This window comes from Rhinichthys klamathensis, unplaced genomic scaffold (assembly GCF_029890125.1).
Source record: "Rhinichthys klamathensis goyatoka isolate OS25496 unplaced genomic scaffold, OSU_Roscu_1.1 h1tg000362l_1, whole genome shotgun sequence".
NCBI lineage: Eukaryota > Metazoa > Chordata > Actinopteri > Cypriniformes > Leuciscidae > Rhinichthys > Rhinichthys klamathensis.
In genome coordinates, this window is record NW_026606871.1 from 157,104 (window position 1) to 180,399 (window position 23,296).

The 23,296-nt window shown below is 39.1% G+C and overlaps 1 protein-coding gene across 12 annotated transcripts in view; it reads right to left on the reverse strand.

Moving 5' to 3' along the window:
* The window catches only part of neo1a (neogenin 1a), a 224,080-nt gene that overhangs the window by 25,334 nt on the left and 175,450 nt on the right, over positions 1–23,296 (reverse strand). For all 12 annotated transcript variants that reach the window (XM_056233182.1, XM_056233176.1, XM_056233175.1 and 9 more), the window contains exons 9-15: positions 20,922–21,072; positions 15,371–15,519; positions 13,458–13,596; positions 11,116–11,165; positions 6,766–6,910; positions 2,350–2,460; positions 2,075–2,269 (exon numbers count right to left, since the gene is read on the reverse strand). In XM_056233182.1, the coding sequence (XP_056089157.1) occupies positions 2,075–2,269; positions 2,350–2,460; positions 6,766–6,910; positions 11,116–11,165; positions 13,458–13,596; positions 15,371–15,519; positions 20,922–21,072 (940 nt within the window). The remainder of the gene's footprint in view (positions 1–2,074; positions 2,270–2,349; positions 2,461–6,765; positions 6,911–11,115; positions 11,166–13,457; positions 13,597–15,370; positions 15,520–20,921; positions 21,073–23,296) is intronic.

Sequence of the window (23,296 nt, forward strand, 5' to 3'; positions counted from 1 at the left end):
CACTACTGTACACTCTTTTGTATAGTAGGCTATGTCACTTTGCCGTAGCGATCACTTGAAACTTCTCGCGCTCAATCGCGTCTGCCTGCGGATCGCTGATTGGCTAGAAGTGCGTGCTCGTCGGTGATGTCAACACTAACGCCAGCTGACTCTGCATGAGCGTGTGTGTACAGTATGTCATGATGACTGATTTTATGGACTACATGCACTTTAGTTTCGTTTTTTTTTTTAACCAAGACTTTAAAATGTAGATGTTTGAAAACCGCCGAAATGACCCCAAACCAGCCCAAATTTTGACCACCCGCCCAAACCCTTTTTTACCCGCACAATCAAATTCAAAACCGCCCAATTGGGCGGGAACCACGCGCCTCTCTCTCTCTCTCTCTCTCTCTCTCTCTCTCTCTCTCTCTCTCTCTCTCTCTCTCTCTCTCTCTCTCTCTCTCTCTCGCACACACACACACACACACACAAGCATTGCAATCTTGACATCGCAGCCTGTTCATTATGCGGTCACGGTCACACCAAACGCGAATAGAGCGTCAAATTCGCGTCTAGTTCGACGCTAGTCCAAAGCGAATAGGATGCCGTATAAAGCCAAAGTTTGAAGTGAACGCGCGTTCAGAGCTAAGCCGATGGTACAGATTATGTGTCCCTAAAGAACCCGCGTATCTAACAGTAGTTCCGCATTACATTAATTAATTTGCACGCGAGTTTTATTTATTTTTATACCGTGTATTCTCCGTGTAAATTCGTGCACCGAACCGTGACGCCCGTACCGCTTCGGTTCAATACGAATACATGTACCGTTCCACCCCTAATAGAAGACAAATAAATAAAAAATAAAAATAAAATAAAAAATTCATTATTTTCAATGGCAAAAAATTTACCATAAATATTGCATAAATATGAATAAGTTCAATCAAATTGTCTCAAAATACTAAATTAAAAAGAATAAATATTATAGAACAAAAATAAATTGCATTGGTTTTACTGGGATGGAGGAAGTTTCATTTTTAGGTGTCCGGTCACTTCTGACCGGGAAGGCCGAGGATGTGACTCCGAAACGAAGACCGTCTGAGGGTTAACAATAGTTAACATTATTTAACATGAACAAAGAATGAACAATACTTCTATAGCATTTATTAATCTTAATTAACGTTAATTTCAGAATTTACTAATACATTATTAAGAATAAAAGTTGTATTTGTTAACATTACCTCATGCATTGTGAACTAACAAACAAATGTACAGTAACACATGTATTGCTCATTGTTAGTTCATGTTAGTTAATGCATTGTAAATGCAAAATGTAAATTACTAATGAAACCTTACTGTAAAGTGTTACCGATATAGCAATATAGGAAAAAACATGTTTGCAGCACAATAAGAAGTTTTTGTTTTTGGAAATGTTTTATGATAATAAAATGGTATTCTTTGAAGTATCAAGTGCCATCTTTGATGCATATGACAATAATTTGATATCATAGTAGACATCAAAACAGCACAGTAAATCATAACCATCTTATATTCATCATTTACAGTGAGACATTTACATTTCACGTGCATCACACTATACAGGTCAGGTAATCTGTGATTCATATAGTTACATCTAAACTATATTTTTGTCTGGTTGATTTATTTAATATGACAAGTTCAACCTGACTTTATTATGATACACCAACTGAAATGTTCACACAACTTATTATAGACAAATAAATAAATAAAATAAATTGTATGTCAAAAAATAAAATAAAAACTTTTTTTTTGTTTTACAAGTTTTAATATAAACTTTAAAAGTTTTAATTATATATATATATATTTTACCTTTGTATACCCATCTTCAATATAAATGTTTATATATCTATTTTTCTAAAAAAGTACTTTAAAAATGTATTTGAAGACTGGAAATATATTTTCTTGCCTCTTGAAGCAAATTGTCCAAACAAAACAAAATATATTTTTAATCTGAAATATATATATATATACTGTAATTCCTTAATCTGTGCTGTTTTGCACTTAGTCGAAATCGTATTGGGTGCAAACAAAGCGTCATTATTATAATGAGGGGTCTTACTCAAGTTCTCAATGGTGTAGTATCTCTGTTTGTAGTCCACTTTAATGGTCTGTGCGTGAGGGCTGCCGATCCCATAGCCGATAGAGTAACCCCTCACCACGATGTCCTGGTTCTCCGGGGGCGTCCAACTCACTACGATGCTGTTCACCAGAGGCCGTACATGTAAGGAGCTGGGGACGTCCGGCACGCTTGTCTCTGAAACCAGAGAACGAGACAAATTACACTTTGTCATCCTAATCCAGCACCAGTTTTCACAGGATTCTGCCTGTTTTTACCGTCCAGATCGCTCTCGAACGTCTCAGCCGTGGTCCAATCTGTGGCGGGACCCGTGCCGTTCACCGAAATGGCCGCCACTCGCAACATGTATTCAGTGCCTCGCTGCAGGCCTGGAAAATATAGAAATAAACTCAATACAGCCGTACAAGCTTTGTGAAATAAATTTTGTGATTTAATTTAATATTCAACAATATTATTGATCTGTCTGCATTGACACCATTATATGAGAACTGAACTGAGCTGGACGATGACATCACGGTTTTCTCCAGAACGGCTATATATATATGTATAAATTACCTAATTAATAACTTTTTACAACAAAAATGAAACAAAACTGAGCTGGAAAACGCTATTTTCTTCTGGAAACAAACTTTGTTGCATTCTTATTACAGTTATCACTGTAAAGCTGCTTTGAAACAATCTGTATTGTAAAAAGCACTATATAAATAAAGGTGACTTGACAACTTTTTAGCTAAAACTGCACAAATTAACTAGATTTGCACTTTTTTTTTTCATCTTCCTAATGCCTGGTTCAGATTACACGATTTTTTTTGTCTGTTACGATAGTCACTGTGTCAGATTACGCGATTGTGACTCCTAAAATCTTGTCGTGTCGTGGACAAGAAACATGTCAGACTACACGTTGCTTCCTGACCAGTCATCCTGTGCCGTCTTTAACGACGCGCGTATTTATTCATTTCCAGGATATGAATACTTGATATCAACAATTTAATTTTCACTAGTTAAAATTATAATTATTGATATCAGGAATAATATTTCTACTAGTAACAATGGCAATTTTTGATATCAGGAATTACATTTTCACTAGTAACAATGCTAATTCTTGACATCAACATTTACATTTTCACTAGTTAAAATGATCATTCTTGATATCAACAATTGAATTGCAACTAGTAAAAACTACCATTCTTGATATCTGTAATTGTATTTTCACTAGTGAAATGTCACCATAGGCTGCCATTCAAAATCAATTCTTGATATCAAGAATTTATTTCTTACTAGTTGAAATTCCCATTTCACATATCAGAAATACAATTCTTACTAGTAAAAACCTTTATTTTTGATATCAAGAATTAAATTGTCACTAGTTGAAATGTCTATTCTTGATATCAACAATTGAATTGCTACTAGTAACAATGTTCATTTTTGATATCAATAATTCAATTTTCACTAGTGACAATGTTAATTTCTGATATCATGAATGTGATTGTTACTAGTAAGAAAGCCATTTTAGATATCTGAAATAATATTGATATCAGAAATACATTTTCAGATATCAAAAATGAAAATTTTTACTAGTAGCAATTCAGTTGTTGATATCAAGAATAGACATTTAGACTAGTGATAATTTAATTATTGATATCAGGAATTCGCATTTTTACTAGTAACAATGCAATTATTGATATCAAAAATTATATTTCTACTAGTAAGAAATCAATTCTTGATATCAACAATTGATTTTGAATGGCAGTCTATGGTGACATTTCACTAGTGAAAATACAATTGTTGATATCAAGAATGTAATTGTTGATATCAACAATTCATATCCTGGAAATGAATAAAAGTTAAAATGGCTTGCCATAGCGCGTGATGTCATCGAGAAGGCGAAACTAGTAGTGAGTGACTTCCGGAAACGAACGTAAACAAACAATGGATGAAGCGGTGAGTGTTGGCTGTCCTGTGTTCAGAAAAACGTAAAAAAAAGAAAGAAAACCCGACAATGGACACGTTCCTGGATTGCTCGAAGAGGACAGTATGGGCTGTCAATCCTCCAAAGAGAACTTGAGGTAAAATATTGTTTTCTGTTTCCTTTTAATAACCTTTCCTCCAAGTCATAACTCCACCTAGTAGCACAATCGTCTCTCTTTCGTTTCGCCATTTTTGAAAGTTGTGTACGGAAAAGCTTCTGTGCTCCTATTGGTCAACCTCATACATGTGACGGAACCCGTCGTGGACGACCGTTAAAAAAATTAAACATGCTAGTCTTTTTGTCGTGATGTCGTGAAGCATCGCAGACGCGACGTAGGTTGTCGCCCACTATGACACACTATACGAGATGATTACGATAGTAACAGTGAAGTACTACATCTCGATCAACCAGTCAGCTCATTTCTCTGGAAACAAACAGAAAGACGCTTCACTCGATAACCACACCCACATCATCATCATCATCATCATCATCACCGGCTCCTCTGTGCGACACACTGACCTACAAGCTACAGCTTTGCCTCGAGCGCTGATTTAAACACTAGACTGACATGAACAACTACAATTTGAGAATGCCTGCTGTCTTTAAATAAGCCAGAGGTTGTAATTGCTTTAAAATGTTAATAAGCGTCTGCTTAGAGCGTCAAATGCGAAAGGCAGAGCTGTTCCTACGGCCTTGTGGGATCTAGAAACCCATGTCTTCTTTTAACACACCACTTCAAGCCTTTGAACTGAGAAATATCTCATCTCAACTCAACTGGAATAGAAAACAGCCATTATGCTCTTTGAAGCCAAACACAGCGTGACACCCATGAAGCTGTTGATATCTATTTGGGATTTCATTTAATTTTTACTTTTTGTTTTATTAATGGATAGAGTTTGTCACTTGAGGATCTATTTTTGCAGGCTCCTCCCTTTAGGAATATGTCTGAGAAATTAGTTTTTCTACATGGGTAAGGACAAAATTTAACTGGTGCCTTCTAAAAATAAAATTGGTCAGCCAATATGGGATTTCCAGTGGGTGACTATCTAGAGTATCAATCATGTACTTAATTTGGTTAACAAAATCAACCAATTTAATTACATGACACACTAATTAATTATTCAAATAGGATCAGGGCACATGAATAAATGTGTAATTTTGTATTAATTGTGCTAAATGGACATATTTTTGTATTGTCAGCATATTTTGGAACAGAGTTATTAATTGGCCCAAGTGGCACGGTTATTAGCTTCAAAACAACTAAATATCTGTTAGTCCTGAGTTCAAGGTCAAGGTCAAGGTAGCATTTATTGTCTCCCTTAGGAGAAATTTGTTTTAGGGCCCTTTCACACCTACCTTGTTTGGTCCGGACTTTCGGACTTTTCAATTTGGTCCGAATCAAAATTACAGGTGTGAAACCTCCCCCGGACCACGGTCCGGACTAAACAGATGAAATTTGGTCCGACGAAAAGAGGTAGTCTCGGTCCGGATCAAACTGAGCAAAGGTTTGGTGCGTTTCTAGTGTGAAAGCATTTCTGTATGGTTCGGACTTTCAGACCTTTGCAGGAAGATCCGGTGGTTCCCGCATAGCCGAAAAAACTGAAGGTGGCAGGAGAAATGAGCCGTGGCACATGGGGAGAGGAGGAGACGAGGTTTTTAATTGAAGTATGGTCTGATGACATAATAAGAAGTCAACTTGCAGTCTTCTCCTCCTTTCCTGCCGGCGGCGATAAAATGTTCGCACGACGAGGACGTTCATTTGGCGAATTTGGACTAGCCTTGTGTATAGTTGGTGCTGCAGGAAATTATGCCATAAAAATAACAATATAGTTGCAGCGATATGCGTCTGTTCATTCATGTTGTCAAAGTTACCCGCCGAATTGACAACACGCTGACGTCACGTCCATTTACAAACCAATCAATGTCAAGATGCAGCCCACACAGATGATGACGACAGGACGCGAGTGTGTCACGTAAAGTCCTTTAGTGCGCTCGCAGAATTGCAGTGTGGAACCAAAACTTTCTAAAAGTATAAAATGTATCAAAACGTGAACTTTGGTTCGGACCTTGGTGCGGACTTTCAGGTGTGAAAACGCCCTTAAAGTCTTAAATTTACCTTCATAAACCTGCAGAAACCCTAATGATTGGTTTGTTGTATCCCAAGTCTTCTAAATCAATATGATAGCTTAGTATGAGAAACACACTGAAATTAAATCTAAAAACTGAAAAATCTCGACGACTGATTTGGAGCAATGTTAGGATGAACGAGTCTTTATTTCAGGTCTATAACAGTGTTTAAAGAAAACTATGTGTTACACCATGTATCACAGTGTATTTAGTAATATGAGTAAATAGTATGGATGTGTAAACATTTTCTCTGCGATAGGTGGATTCTACCAAAAAAAGTTACCACCAAACCCGGAAGGAAGAGCGCACGGCATTGACCCGTGAAACTCATGCCAAGGCCGACACCACCAAATCCCAATGTCAAGATGCAGCCCACACAGATGATGACGACAGGACGCGAGTGTGTCACGTAAAGTTCTTTAGTGCGCTCGCATAATTGCAGTGTGGAACCGAACCAAAACTTTCTGAAAGTATAAAATGTATCAAAACGTGAACTTTGGTTCGGACCTTGGTGCGGACTTTCAGGTGTGAAAACGCCCTTAGACATGAGCTTACCATCAGTTTGACATGAGCTTACCATCTATGAGCTGATAGAGCTGCGATCCTGAAGTGATCTCCGCCACCTCGCTCTTCCTCGTCCCCTTCCTGTAGCGGATCTTGTAGCCGATGATCTCACCGTTCTGAGCATCTGCCGGTGGAGGTTGCCATCTGATCATGATGCTCTATAAAGTTAACAGTTGGGAAAACCAAAAGATATCCTCAGTATGACACGTTCTGATTTCCTTCGACGGCAATAAACACAGCCGCTGCATCCGAAAACGAAAACTTCCTGACTATATAGTAAGAGTACGCCAACTGAGTAAGTTAGTAGAGCTGCACAATTAAAAGATTACGACCTCGATTCAAACACCCACATGATCTCGTTCATAAGCGACAGCGATTCGGCTATGTCTGTTAAACCAAATCTGCGTTTGCACTGCCGCTGATCCAGATAACGCAGTTGTTGTGTATATATAAACAGATTCACTAGCTGTCTTTTCAACCACACAATATCATTATTTCCGTGTTATAAAATATTCAAATGATCACAGAAGAACTGGGATAAAAGTTCATAGTTCAGATATAAACACTGATGTCTACGGTAGCGATCAAAATAAAGCAAATCACCTTTTGAAATTAACATAACGCTTCAAATAAAGATTGTATCGATTACATCGTTACACCAGTAGGTGGCGACACGTGACTGTTAAAAAAAATCATTGTATCATTCATTCAAGAGATTCGTTCAAAAACGCTGATTCATCAACCAATGAAACAAGTCTTTATGAGTGAGTCGTTGAATCATTTTTAAAAAAAATAATAAATTCAAATTAATTAAACATTTGCAATAGACTGTAGCACTTAAAATTTTGCCAGAACCTCTAGTAAATTAGTTTGTTTAGTTGTCTGTTCAGAATCATGATCTCCATTTGAAACCAAAAAAAAAAAATCATGATTCTCAATTTATCCAGAATCAAGCAGCTCTACTGAGTAATATGACCGAATACATAGTATTCGAAAAACAGTAGGCGAAAAGTGACCTACTACTTATAGTGAGATTCTGAAGTGCGCATTCAATGGACACTTTACTATCCCATGATGGACACTTTACTATCCCATGATGGACACTTTACTATCCCAAGATGGACACTTTACTATCCCATGAGGCCGTGAAGGGACGCAACTGACGGCGTAGGTCACATGACAATGACAAAATGGCGAATGTAGTTCGTCCGAATTTCATTCACAACCCAATATTCATAGCTTGGATGCCAGCCCGAACCCCGCCCACAACATTTTTGGTCGGGAAGTTCGGTCTGGACTCGATCCATTGAGGAGTAATTATGATCGGTTCAGAAATCGTCGGTCCAATCAAATTGCCAGGGCGGGCTTTATACGATGATGGACAGATGATCTGCAGTTACGTAATCATCACGTTATCAAAGAGCGCTTGGGTTGAACTGGTTTCCCTCAGAGATCACTGCCGCTGGAGAACTGAGATGTATAGATTCAGCATCGCGTCTGTTGTAAAAGAAATCGACATTCATTCATTTAAAAAGACGAACAGAGAACTGCAATCAAGGCATTTGTCGATCGGAAAGATGTGTTTGCCGTCCTTCCTACGGGATTCGGCAAAAGTTTAATTTATCAGCTGGCTCCGATGGTCACTAAGAAGATGGGACGCAATGAAAGCCCTGTGGTCGCTGTGGTTTCTCCTTTGGTCGCACTCATGGAGGACCAAGTAAAAGAAGCAACACTCATTATTTTACTACTTCTTCCAGCGTGCGTGTAGTTGAGTTCTGTTGACAACTATGCGTAGCTCAACATACGTCACTTACTGCGTTGCTCTGATTGGTTGTAGGTCTATCCAATTGAGTGCAGAGTTTTTTTTTTCCTGGTTCGGTTAAGACACATCTCATAATCAAAGCCCAATGGAGCAGTATCAGACTCACATTCTGACTAGAATATGAGAAGTCAGGCTACAATATTCATACCATACAGAACATTATTTTTTAACGGTTGCAAACCAAATTTAGTACCAGTATGAGATTTCTAACACAGTGAGTATATTAGCGCTGCCATTTATTCATCAGCTTCTACATGCAAAGCCACCATAGTAACAAGCCTGAGCACAGGCATCTAACCCTAAGTCATTGTCTCCCCGAGGCATCCATTACAGAACGTGATCGTCTTCCACATAAAGCATGTGCAAGTATATCAGTCCCGCAACAGAGGGCATTGGGAGAGCAGTGGAGGCCGGCCTGCACCGAACCCATGAATAATAGATAAAGCTGTGAAGTGTAGAGGAGCCTGAGGGACTGAAGCTCGGGATAGATGGAGGAGGCCTGCGGTGCATGCTGGGATAATGAAGGCCGCCCAGCGTGGGTGGGGAATTAATTAATAGTATCCACAGTTGCCGTGTTCACGGGGCATGAGGGAATCAACCATATTAAATCTGCACCAAGTATGCAATTACTGTATTTCAATTTTCTACCAATTCCAGTTTACCCTGCTAACTGCTGCTTGTGTCTTCAGCAAAAACAAACTTGTTTTAATTGACTTATGGGTCACAGGGGTGTGCAAGGTGGTACCAGAGTGGGTCACTGTGTTCATTACACACACCCGGATTGAATTCCCCCTGTCTGTTGCGTAGCCCATGCATGGGGACCCGATACAGTCCGCGGGATCCCGCTAATTAACCATCTTCTCATGCAATATACAAAACTGAGAGAAGAAAGCTTCTGCCTGGGACTTAAAGCCTTCATTATTATTCAGTGCTAATTACTGAGCCATAAAACCCATTACAGGCTTGAAAGTGTGTGGATCTGTGTGTAACCATAATGCAAATAGACTTTAATACTACTGGATTGTTACAGTTTTGCGGTTCTGAACAGTTGCTAGTGTTTAAGTCTTGACCTATTGATGGGTTTGAAGTATTTGTTAAATGTTGAATGTATTTCTAATCACCCATACTTAGTACACACACGGTAGGTGCTATGTACTATACAGCAAATCACACTTTATTGTACAGGCCTGTTCTACATGTACACACTATGTACTTATTACAATAACTGGGTACTAACCCTGAACCTAACCATAACCCATTAGTTGCTGTATATTACCCAGTACTTAGTATGCTGTAAGCGCGCGTACTGTACAATAAAGCGCAACCCAAATACCAACTGCTTGATTGTTATATTGTCAAAAAAAGTTAACTATAATTTTGTCCAGCGATATATTAACTCTTTCCCCGCTATTGAAAGAATTTTCCGTCATTTATTACACAATTCCCCGCTATTGGCTTTCTGTGTTTTTGCTGTTATACGGTAGGGGGCGCTATTACACACTTTCTGAAAGAGTCCTCAATCTCCAGTAAAATAAAACGCTGACTGGACACTTTTTTTTTTTAAACGCTGGCGAGGAAAGAGTTAAAAGTTATATATATATATATATATATATATGCTTGATTGCTTGTATCGTCACATAAAATATGTAAACTATATTATCGCCCTGCTCTAATCTGCTAAATGCAACTATAAGGCATGAACACATTATAAACAAACATCACGATTTTCTATTACTAATAATAAACCATGTCTATAATTAATAAAAATACTAATATTACTTTTTATAGTGGTTACTTGTAAAAAAAAAACATTCACACAAATGTATTTAAATTTATTCTTTATCACTGGCATATTTTGGCCATTAATGTTTTTTGTTTTATTGATTTATTTATGATTATTGTGAGATAATTATTATTGTTGTTGTTGTTATCTGTATTGATGCTTCGGGGATACTGTCTCTAAAATAGTCATGGCAATAAATAAAAAAAATCTATAATGTTGTGGTCCTTAAATATGGCTTATGCTCTTCATCCTAAATCTTCAAACAAATCGATGTCAGACTCTTTGAGAACTGAGGTGCAATTATATTACGAGAAAATTAAAGTGTTTTTTTTGTTTTTGTTTTTTTACCATGGATGCATGTAAACCTATTGTATGAGATTACAATTATGAACTTTTAAAATACCATAATAGGGGCACTTTAACACTTAGGCTTAGGGGTTTGATCAAACTCTAAAAGCAAGTCATTCTTGCCTTAGCAAACGCCATGAAATAATAGTGCTAAATGCATTTTCACAGCAAAAGACGCTTGTCTGTATATGACTAGAACAATAAACACACTCATGAATAAAAACAACAGGAGGAAGACTCATATTCCCCGGCAGCTAAACAAATATAAATTGTATCTTGAGAAAGAGGGGGAGGAGAACACAGAAGAAGAATAAATGAGGATGTGAAGCTTTGTGACAGTGCACAGATGTGCAGTTAAATCTTCATCAGAGCTACTGTACACTTCACTGTTCACTGTCATACAGCCTTACCTTCGAGTTCAGCACTTCAACCGTCATGTTCTGTGGCGGAGCGCTGGGGACTGAACACAGGGAGGACAGGGTTACTTAACATTTATTACATGGGTCTACTGCATTCTGATTGGTTAATGCCAGTACTGAGCAGTCAAATCGTTTTATATATCAGCGATTCCCAAACTGTGGTCCGTGAGGGTACTGCAGGTGGTCCGTGAAAAGGCAAAATAAAATATAAAATATTATTTTTTTACCTTCATTTTACCAGAAAATTCCCATAACAAAAGTAAAAAGAATATGTAGGCCTATATTTATATAAAATGTAAATTAAATTGTCAAGTTATTGTGTGATTACTAAAATAGGCTAGTGGCGCTCGGCCGTGACGTTCAAGCTCAGTGTCGTCAGAACCACAACATGGATCGGTGAATAGCAACAGGTTAGGTGAGCATTTATTTAGTTGTTTGTTTTTAATATAGGCCTATATTAGACAGACGATACAAAGAGGAAGGGAAAGATGTGGAGGGTGACAAAGGAGGATATTACGTTCATATTGGGCTGGCAAATAGACTCCAATGGCTTTTCCTTTTGCCAACTTTCTTTTATTTTTAACCTGGAGTAACGTTAGGCCTACGTTACTGTGTTTTCATTAAATGTGTATAGGGCAGAGGCAAATATGTTCTCATTATCACATCACATGCCATAGCCTTTATAGGCAGTTTAGGCCTATATGAAACGAAATGTTTATAAATGGAATGAATAAGGCCTGTTATTATTTTAATTTCCAGTTAATGTTAGTTTCTTGATCTCGTGTTTCTGAAATGTTTTGCGGATGTGCTGTTAAGTGGACAAACTCAAGCCTACTTTTTGAGGACTTACGTTAATAATCTCCTAAAATCGCCAAAGGCAGATATGCACGATAGGCCGATAGGCCGTTGTGTGCAGTAAACTGTCTTTAACAAGCTTGTTGTACTGATGTGATGACCAGTTATAGTTTTAGTGCTAGTTAGCCTATTTAGAAGTGTGGATTAATTCAGGTAGGACTGTGTAGACATATTTTATTATGTGTATTATGAGGTGGTCCGCGAAAATTCTTAATTACAAATAGTGGTCCACGCACACAAAAAGTTTGAAAACCCCTGTTATATATGACCACTAAACTATATATTTAACTATTGTGAATGGCTACTTTCATGTTTCTCAAAGCACTATGGCGTCTACTGTATATTCAGGGCTTGACATTCAATTTGTTGCTCTCCAGCCACTGTGCAACTCAACATTTTCACAAGCCATAATTTTGACATGGGAAAAAAATGGCATAGATATTTGTAATATTATCTTGTAATATTATTATATAATTCGGCAGCAGGTTTATTAGGCTGCTGTCACTTTAAGACTTGACGCACGGATCCATTATACTGTTACACATGCGTTTTCTTTCTCAACTGTTTACGTTCCCTTAAAACATAACTGACTGTGTTTACGTGAATACTGATAAAGACCGGCATTTTGACTTTATTTTGTGTGCATTTCACTATTTAAGCGCAATAAGCAGCAAAAAAGAACTCAATTTAGTCCTTAGAAACGGCTTTATGTGCGCACACAAAATCTGCGGGAATGAGTAAAACCATGCGCAATACGTGCAATCCCATGCCGAAATTCAAGCCCTGTAACAGCAACAATATTCATCAAATGAAACGAGTGAGTGAGGAGAGGCGGGTCTGTGTGTCACTCGCTGTAGGAGAGACGAGAGAGAGAAAGTGCAGCTCGTATCGTGTATCTATTCTGCGGAAAATTTGTATTGGAAGCGTTTACAATATTTCAGTATCAATATGTAACGAAAAATCGATTTTTGACAACACTACATTGCACTTAGGTTATTATTTCAGATAGCTTTTTAAAAGACTACAATTGAACATCCCTCATATCGAAAATTCATCCCACCAAAGTGGCTAGAAGGAGTGACTGCGTTACACACACCACTGATGAAATCCGGTGTACTAGAAAAGGTAGTTAACTCCATTTCACAATAACCGTAAGAAAAATGGCCTAATTTTACAGTGAGCTTAAAAAATTTAACAGATGTCTAGAAGCTTACGAATCCCAGTTGAAGTATATCGTAATAACTCCAAAATACAGTTTCACGGGAGGTAACGAACCAGTAATTCACTCAGCATTGACAGGTATGGCATTAAGTTATTTTTGGACCCTGCTGATATTGCTCTGTTGACGCAGCTACAACAGGGATATAGATGATAGTTGGTTTATTATTGCCTAGTAGAGCTATACCCCTTATCATGGTTATTTTGGAGTGGTGGAAACTGACTAGCAAGACGAAGCAAAAAGAGAAGATTTACTGTACCATCCGAGTATGTGCGCACAGAAAGGTCCTCAGTGGAGACCCCAGGTCCATGTTTGTTGTAGGCCACCACTCTGAAACTGTACTCCGTGAACTTCTTCAGGCCAGTCATGGTGTAGGACAGTGTGTTCACATCCAGATCCTGGTGAGAGAAACACATGTCAGAGATATAGGCAGCGAATGGCGGAGTTATTATACACAGAGACTGCACCGATATAGAAATGTAAATATTTTGACTGATACGGACAATTAGACATTTTATTATATAAATATGATATAAATATACATGTGTATAATACATGAGTGATATTACAGAGGCTGGGTGAAGGTGGAGGTGGAGGAGCAGGTGGAGGTGAAGGTGAAGGAGGAGGTGGATGTGAAGGTGGAGGAGGAGGTGAAGGAGGAGGTGGATGTGAAGGAGGAGGTGGAGGTGAAGGAGGAGGTGGATGTGAAGGAGGAGGTGGATGTGAAAGAGGAGGTGGAGGTGAAGGAGGAGGTGGATGTGAAGGAGGAGGTGGATGTGAAGGAGGAGGTGGAGGTGAAGGAGGAGGTGGATGTGAAGGAGGAGGAGGAGGTGAATGTGAAGGAGGAGGTGAAGGAGGAGGTGGAGGTGAAGGAGGAGGTGGATGTGAAGGAGGAGGTGGATGTGAAGGTGGAGGAGGAGGTGAAGGAGGAGGTGGATGTGAAGGTGGAGGAGGAGGTGAATGTGAAGGAGGAGGTGAAGGAGGAGGTGGAGGTGAAGGAGGAGGTGGATGTGAAGGAGGAGGTGGATGTGAAGGTGGAGGAGGAGGTGAAGGAGGAGGTGGATGTGAAGGTGGAGGTGGATGTGAAGGAGGAGGTGGATGTGAAGGTGGAGGAGGAGGTGAATGTGAAGGAGGAGGTGGAGGAGGAGGTGGATGTGAAGGAGGAGGTGGATGTAAAGGTGGAGGAGGAGGTGAAGGAGGAGGTGGATGTGAAGGTGGAGGTGGAGGTGAAGGAGGAGGTGAAGGAGGAGGAGGAGGTGAAGGAGGAGGAGGAGGTGAAGGAGGAGGTGGAGGTGAAGGAGGAGGTGGAGGTGAAGGAGGAGGTTGATGTGAAGGTGGAGGTGAAGGAGGAGGTGGAGGTGAAGGAGGAGGTGGATGTGAAGGAGGAGGTGGATGTGAAGGTGGAGGTGAAGGAGGAGGTGGATGTGAAGGAGGAGGTGGATGTGAAGGTGGAGGAGGAGGTGGATGTGAAGGAGGAGGTGGATGTGAAGGTGGAGGAGGAGGTGAAGGAGGAGGTGGATGTGAAGGTGGAGGAGATGAAGGAGGTGGAGGAGGTGGATGTGAAGGTGGAGGAGGTGGATGTGAAGGTGGAGGAGGAGGTGAAGGAGGAGGTGGATGTGAAGGTGGAGGAGGAGGTGAAGGAGGAGGTGGATGTGAAGGAGGAGGTGGATGTGAAGGTGGAGGAGGTGAAGGAGGTGAAGGAGGAGGTGGATTTGAAGGTGGAGGAGGAGGTGAAGGAGGAGGTGGATGTGAAGGTGGAGGAGGAGGTGGATGTGAAGGAGGAGGTGGAGGAGGAGGTGGGTGTGAAGGTGGAGGAGGAGGTGAAGGAGGAGGTGGAGGTGAAGGAGGTGGATGTGAAGGAGGAGGTGAAGGAGGAGGTGAAGGAGGTGGATGTGAAGGTGCGGGAGGAGGTGAAGGAGGAGGTGGAGGTGAAGGAGGAGGTGGATGTGAAGGTGGAGGTGAAGGAGGAGGTGGAGGAGGAGGTGAAGGGGGAGGTGAAGGAGAAGGAGGTGAAGGAGGAGGAGGTGAAGGTGAAGGTGGATGTGGAGGAGGAGGTGAAGGGGAGGTGTAGGTAAAGGGGGAGGTGGCGGTGAAGGAGGAGGTGGAGGTGAAGGAGAAGGAGGTGGAGGTGAAGGAGAAGGTGGAGATGGTGGAGGTGGTCTCTAGTTTTACCTGCTCAGTGTCCATGCCCTTCTCCATGTGATAGATCTTGTAGTTTAGGATCTCTCCATTGCCTATGAGGGGCACGTCCCAGCTGAGACTCACTGTGGAGGGGGACGTGACCACTGCATGAAGGTTAGGAGCAGGACCAGGAACCTGGACTATTACATAGAGAGAATGGAGAAAATTTTGAAAAACAACATTATGAAAGCACTGTGTGTGCATATATATAAACAAAATTTGTATCTAATTTTATTTTTATTCATTTTTTAATTTAATTTAATTTAATTTAATTACCGCCACCTTTTGTCTGTCACTGTTTTTCTCTGATATGTCCATTGTTGCTTTGTCAACCTTGTTTGTAAAGCAGTCACGCCGATAAAGCGCTTTGAAATGGACGTGAATAGAGAGAGTGAGATCTCTCATGACAGTGGTGTGTCGACAGACGCCTCTATAACACACACCAGCTCAGGCTGCAGGATTGACGTGATTTCATTTGCTCAGCAGAGCGGAGAGGATGGAAATGAGATTCTATGTTGCTTAACTTTTGTTTACTTGCTAGGGTCATGAATCATTACATTCAATTATAGGCTCCGACGAGTGTCCGCTAAATCTGTTGTTTTCCAACACGCTCACGTCTGACATGCCTTCAGGGACTCATCATGAAGGGCCAATCCAAGCTGAGCTCTACATTACATGAAATATAATATAATATAATATAATAGCATGGACATTAAACAGCTGAAAGATGGCCAGTAGTTATTGAGCCGACACTTTTATCCAAAGCAACCCACAATACACTTATTAAAGAGACAATCCCACTGGAGAAACATCAATTGTTCACTAAAAAATTTAATACTCTGTCATAATTTACTACCCGTGTAACTTTACTTTTAAATTATGAATAATGTTCACGCTGCTCTTTTCCATAAAATCAAGCATAGAGTGCTTTAGCATACTTTTAAAATGAGTACTTACTATGGAAGCAATATACTTAAAAGAATATGGAAACTAAATGTAAATGTTATAGAACACTTAATTGCATGTTTAACTGGAATTACATAAAAATAAATTATTATTTAATGCAATTAGCTGAAATATAGAGTACTTTTTGATCCACTTAAGCACATCTTTATATGTAATTTCAGAATTTCCTCCTTTGTCTTTGAAATATTGTAAAAGCCTGCTGCTAATTGTACTGACAAATTATGTGCTTAGTTTAGTGTGTTATTCAACAAGTACCGTAAGTGTATTTCTTTAAAGCACAACAAACGACTATTAAAACAAATTGATTTTAATTACAAATTGCACTTTTTAAGTGTACTTAAATGTATTAAGAAACAAAATCATGACACATAAAGTGGCCTTTTACAGGTGAAACTCGAAAAATTAGAATATCGTGCAAAAGTTAAAAGGTGAAACTAATATATTATATAGACTCATTACATGCAAAGTGAGATATTCCAAGCCTTTATTTGTTATAATTTTGATGATTATGGCTTACAGCTTATGAAAACCCCAAATTCAAAATTTGAATATTGTGAAAAGGTGTTCATAAGCCATAATCATCAAAATCATAACAAATAAAGGCTTGGAATATCTCACTTTGCATGTAATGAGTCTATATAATATATTAGTTTCACCTTTTAAGTTGAATTACCGAAATAAATGAACTTTTGCACGATATTCTAATTTTTCGAGTTTCACCTGTGTATATCATTCATATTATATAATCTGCAAGTAAAGGTTTTTATATATTTTAAAGATTTGAAGTGCACATTAAATGCAGATCAAATGGTTCATATGATTCACACACTATATTCCAAGTCTTCTAAAGTCATACAATCGCTTCACGTGAGAAAGACACTAAAATATAGGTCACTATTTGCTGAAAATCACCACAAAGTGATCAAAGTAGACTTGGAAAATAGCTCACAAATATTATGGACTACTGCTATGGTGCCTTTATGTCCTTCCTGAAACATGACGGTCTCCGGTCACTTCAGTAAACACACACTTTCACTGTAATGTGAAGAGCAACATGAACGGTCCTCATATTGAGCTCCACAGGGGCTTGAACCACTTCACCACACGTCTGCAACAACTCTACGACTGCATTCATCCGGTTGTGTTTACACTGAACCATCTGTCATATTCAAGCTCTAATATAAACTGCATTCCATGTCTTACATGACTCATTTTGCGAACTTTGATCACGCGTTTCTGGCATCTTGAGTGAGAAATCGCTTTATCTCAGTTCCACAGACATTCGTTCTGTCCAACATCAACGGCTGCTTCTGATACCGGGATGGGATTAAGTGCGTTCGACGAGTGTGTGAGTGTGTGTATAGATGACTTGTGTTCAGATTCACCAGGATCTCCACGCAGCAGGAATCCCGCTAACACACATTAGGAACGTGTCAGAGCCAAGGACACACAGAGGAGCACGACTGACCCAGAAACAGCGTCTCCTGCGCCGAGTTCCAGCTGATAATGTTTCACGTTGATGGAGTCAGGCCATACACCTTCAAGAGGCATGTTTGCTTAAAAGTCAGCAGGTGTTTACCGTGTGTGCTTACCTCTATAATGAGATTTTTTTCACTGAGAAAAACTCCAGAGAAAATGTTCGGCGTAATCTCTAAGGCCCGAAACACACTCCAGACATGTACGTGAGCGTAAACACTACGTCAGCTTGATTTCATGCATTGATGCACACTGAAATTTATCAGAGCGTAATTCGTGACACAACTGTGTTAAAGTCCCCCTGTGGTGAAAATCAAGCTTTTAATGTTGTTTATATGTCTATGTGGTGTTTTAATACGCTTTAAGACAAACCATGTGTATTTTCTCCTTAAAACTGCAGTGAACCAAAGACAGTCTCAAAAACACGGTTTGAAATCGCTGGTGTTTCTGACGTCACAAACGACCTTGTAACCAATCAGATCAACGTGTGATCGCCAACCAGTGGATCTCTGAGCTGAGTGAGTGAGTGGAGGCGGGGCTCATTTGCATATTCATAGAACCACGTATGCTAAATGAGGCAAGGGTGTCGAGTTACATTCAAGCTATTTTAAGGCATATATAATTTTTTTCAAGGAAAAAATGGTGATCAAAGATGAGTTTTAAGGAATAAAATTATTGACTACAAGGGGACTTTTAAGTCAGTAAACATCAAATTTGAATTACTCCATGAATCTCATTAGGACATATTCTGATTTGATAAGTATGTTAAATGTAACGTTTGATCCTCTAGCAGTTAAAAAATAAAACGGGATGCATATCGCAGAGAACATTGTGTTGTTTGTGCTTCGGCTCTGCTCCTCCGCACGGATGAATGTGGTTTGAGACACTGGTGAACATCTTATGAGAGCGGATAGACTAATAAATAACAGTTTCTTTGTACAACCGGTAAATGCGTGTCACTTTGAATGAACCATGGTTAATTTTTCTCGTTCAAGCTGCTCCCTCACTATACAAGCCCCACAGTAGCCGGAGTCACTTCTCTCTGTGTATGGAAAGGACGTGTCTCATACAGGCGAATGATGCGTGTATGCATTTTCCCACAAATTACATCTAAGATATACTCTCACCGGCCACTTTATTAGGTACAGCTTACTAGTACCAGGTTGCCTTCAGAACTGCCTTAAATCTTCATGGCAATGATTCAACAAGGTGCTGGACACATTCCTCAGAGATGTTGGTCCATATTGTAATGCTAGCATCACGCAGTTGCTGCAGATTTGTCAGCTGCTCATCCATGATGTGAATCTCTCGTGAATCTCAGCATGTCCCAAAACTGCTCTACTGGACTGAGATCTGGTGACTGTGGAGGCCATTTGAGGATCGTGAACTCATTGTCATGTTCAAGAAACCAGAGATTTGTGACATATAGGCGCACATTTCTAACGCACTCTTTAAATAAATAAAAAAATACTGCGCCATTTACTTTAGACCAGGTTTCAGTTGGTCAATGGCTCAGTCTATTTCAGTCGCCTCAAAATAGCAACGCGCCAACAATGCGCCTGAACACCTGGTTTTCGGACCAGACGCCAAGGGTTAGAGTTAGGGTTAGGGTTAGTTAGGGTTAGGGTTAGGGCGCAATGCCATGGGCGCAAACGCATTTGCTATTTAAACAGTGTAGCGCAGGACCTGAAAATGAAAATTGCGTTGGGCTGAAACTAGCAAAACAACCTTGTGTCGCACCTGACGCTGCATTGCGTCGGGTGTATGATAGGACCCATAGTTTTCCTACATCTTTAAACTTAAAGCTGCAGTCCGGCATTTTTCCTCTTTGTCGCCATCTCTGTTCGAAATCTGCAATTGCAGTCATTCGCGGAATTATCAACTTTACGTGGGTTGTAGTTCAACACCCTCGACACGGCACAGCGCGGATGAACACAGTGTTTGAGGAGAGTGTGCAGCTGTCAGTCACCGCGCCGATGTGGATATTGTCATTCAGAATCACAGATTATTCTTTTTGGAAGTATGACCAACATAAGAATTTTCACCGGGAAATGTCATCTGATCTAGTAAGAAACATTCACTTTTGTTCTGGTTCTGACATTGCAGTAAATCGCGCTGATTAAATCTAACAATTGCTTATAAGTTATCATATCACGCAAAACCGTGCAAAGTAGCTATACTATGTTCTCTAATTGTTAATGTTCTGTAGCCACTCCGAAGTCCGAACGAAGTCTTTTGCATGTTACAGCGGGTGAATCTCCAGTTGTCACTGATGATGATCGTCGTTTGAACCTTTCTAGATCCGCCATCAAATTGATAAGTTTAATTATATCAAGTGCTGTGAGAAAAGGCTATAAATCTCTACCTCCAACATCCTCACACGCAATATAGCTTATACTAGCCGAGACTCCTTCTTTATGTGTACAGATGTGACGTAATGACGCAAAGACATGCTCGAATCTCCCGCGGAAATCCACCAGTACCACTAAAATTAAAAACATTATTACAAGCTTACCGTTTTGCATCGAGCTAAGGCAAGCAGAGAGTTTTGAACACTGGCTGGTTATGTATTTTATCAAATATGTATTTTGGATAATTTTTAACCCAAAAAAAGCTACGGACAGCAGCTTTAAAAAAAAAAAAAAAACATTCAAATTGGATAATATTTAGAGCTTTGAAGTGCTGGAAAAAGTTTGAAGCATTCGAAATCCTGCTTGAATTACAATCTCAAAAGGTGTACGAACCCTGAAATGAATAAAAAACATTATGCTATTTCTGCCACAATATCATGGTTACAGTTAGCGTTACTAGTCAAGTCTCCTTTATTTACATAGTGCTTTTTTACAGTACAGATTGTATCAAAGCAGCTTCACAGTGATAACATGAAAATAATACAATAAGGTTTGTTTCTAGAAGAAAATTGCGTCATCGTCCACCTTAAGTAAGGCAGATCAATAATATAGTTAAATATTAAATGTCCCCAACTAAGCAAGCCAAAAGCCAAGGCAACAGTGGCAAGGAACCAAAACGTTATTGCATTAAATCCATGGTGAATGTTGGTGATTTGTTGATTGAAAAGCCTTCTATAACTTGTTCTCACCTTCAGGCTGGGTGGCTACTCTCAGAGGCGCTGAACTCTCTCCAGGGCCGTTTCTGTTGTGCGCCACCACACGAAAGGCATACGTGGAGTCTGGCATGAGGTTCTGGATGGTGACCTGCATCTCTCCTGGACGACTGGTGTTCACTATCCTCTCCCTGTACAGGACAAGAAGCGGCATATGAAACAGGAGATGACTGCTGATTTGGTGGTTTAAAGCTTCTCATATTTGTCTGTAGTCAAAAGCAGCTCATATAGAACGGCGTTATAAATATGAATAAGAACAACATGTGACTTAAAATAATAGCAACAAATGAACAGAATACAATAATCAATAGCATCCATTATTAAAGGCTTCTCGGAGGGCGAAGGACACGAAAACATGCCTGAGTCACATTTCACTTCATAGTCAAAAATGCAAATAAAATATTTATTACATTTTTAATATGATGTTTTATTATAATATTCATTTATTATTATTATTTTAAATATATATTATATTTATTTATTTGCTTACATGACACATGTCATGAATATGAAGGAGGTTTTATGCATGTTTATTAGGGGTGTAACGATATTTGAACCGAACCGAAAAACCGCGATACACCACCCACGATACGTATCGCGATACTCTCATGGCGAACCGAACACGCCCCGCCCCCTGCTGCCCCGCCCAGCCCCGGCTCATTGCACCTCATTGTGTTATGTGTACACAACGAATACAGGGCTGTTGCCTAACCACCATTAACCACATATAATCGCAATAAGCTCAGTGTCTTGTTACTTTTGATAATAAGCAAGGTGTAATCTTTCAAATTATGTCTATTTGATCACGAAATGTAAACAATAAATGCCGTTTTGGCGCTCTTAGATGTGGCGTGACAGATATCACTGTATGCATGCGGCAGCGCGGAGCGCGATCATCTCTTCCTCAGTTACAGAATAAACATGAATGGACAACCGAAGGTATGTTGAAAGATACAGTATACTTACTGAAAGGCATTATAACTCGTGTAAACACTCAATCAGTGTTTCAACAGCGGAAATACGTCAATAAAACGCTTAGTTTTTCACATAGCTTTATATTTACCTCAGGCAAGTCATTCAGTGTCCACAGCTTGCTGGTTTGCTAACTCTTTAACTAAATAAATGGTATATATTAGCCTATATATTATATTTTACTTAACCTGTTTATGATATCTTGATTATTTAATGTATGTTTAAAATAGTTGTCATGAAAATAACAGCAACTGTGTAAATTATTATATAACTAACAAATTAGAGTAAAAACATGTTAATGCAAAAATTGCCTTATGTGTAGTTTACATGTTTTCATACAATTTGTTATTTGAGTGTTGATTATTATTATATCATTTAGGCTAAAAGTCTAGGCTCTATTGTTAAGCTTTAATGTTATAGTAATGTGCAAGTAAGGGCTGTAGTTTACAGCATTAGCAGATCATTTTGTTATCCTTGAGAAACGTTTACTTGTAATTTAATTAATTTAAAGACAAGGACACAATTTGTTCATTAAAGCACTGTTTAATAAAAAATAAAAGAACCGAACCGAACCGAGACCTCAAAACCGTGGGACGAACCGAACCGTCAGGTTTGTGTATCGTTACACCCCTAATGTTTATGACAACTGTCATTAAGTGTCATTCGCTCAATTATGACATTTTTAATGCAAATATGACATTGTTTGAGATGTCTTTGTTATGACAACTTGACATTACCAAAACAACACAACCTGTCATAAATATGTCATAAACATGACATAGCAGATTAATTATCAAACTTAAGAAACCACTTAGTTTTATTGGTTAACATTACATTAAACTGTCAGGTGGTTTTGACATTGGCTGTCATGAAGCCATTACAACATTTTAATGACATATTCAATTTGTACCACTGTAGTCGAGGTCAAGAAAAATATTCATGACACAGTTATAATGGCCTCATGACAGTTTAATGTAATGTTAACCCATAAAGCTAAGTGGTTTCTTAAGTTTGATAATTAATCTGCTACGTATGTCATGTTTATGACAGGTTGTGTTGTTTTGGTAATGTCAAATTGTCATGACAAAGACACTGACAGTTATGATGTATTGGTTTATGTCAAGTTGTCATAACAAAGACATCTCAAACAATGTCATATTTGCATTAAAAATGTCATAATTGAGCGAATGCCACTTAATGGCAGTTGTCATAAACACGCATAAAACCTCATGTGTCATGTCATGATTATGAAGGTGTCATGTCAGTCTAATGCACACCCCTTCAAGTAAAGTGTTACCCAAAAATTGTCCTAACCATAATGCATATGAATGTTTTACTTATTTTGTAATTCTCATTAGAATCTCATTACCATAATGCAG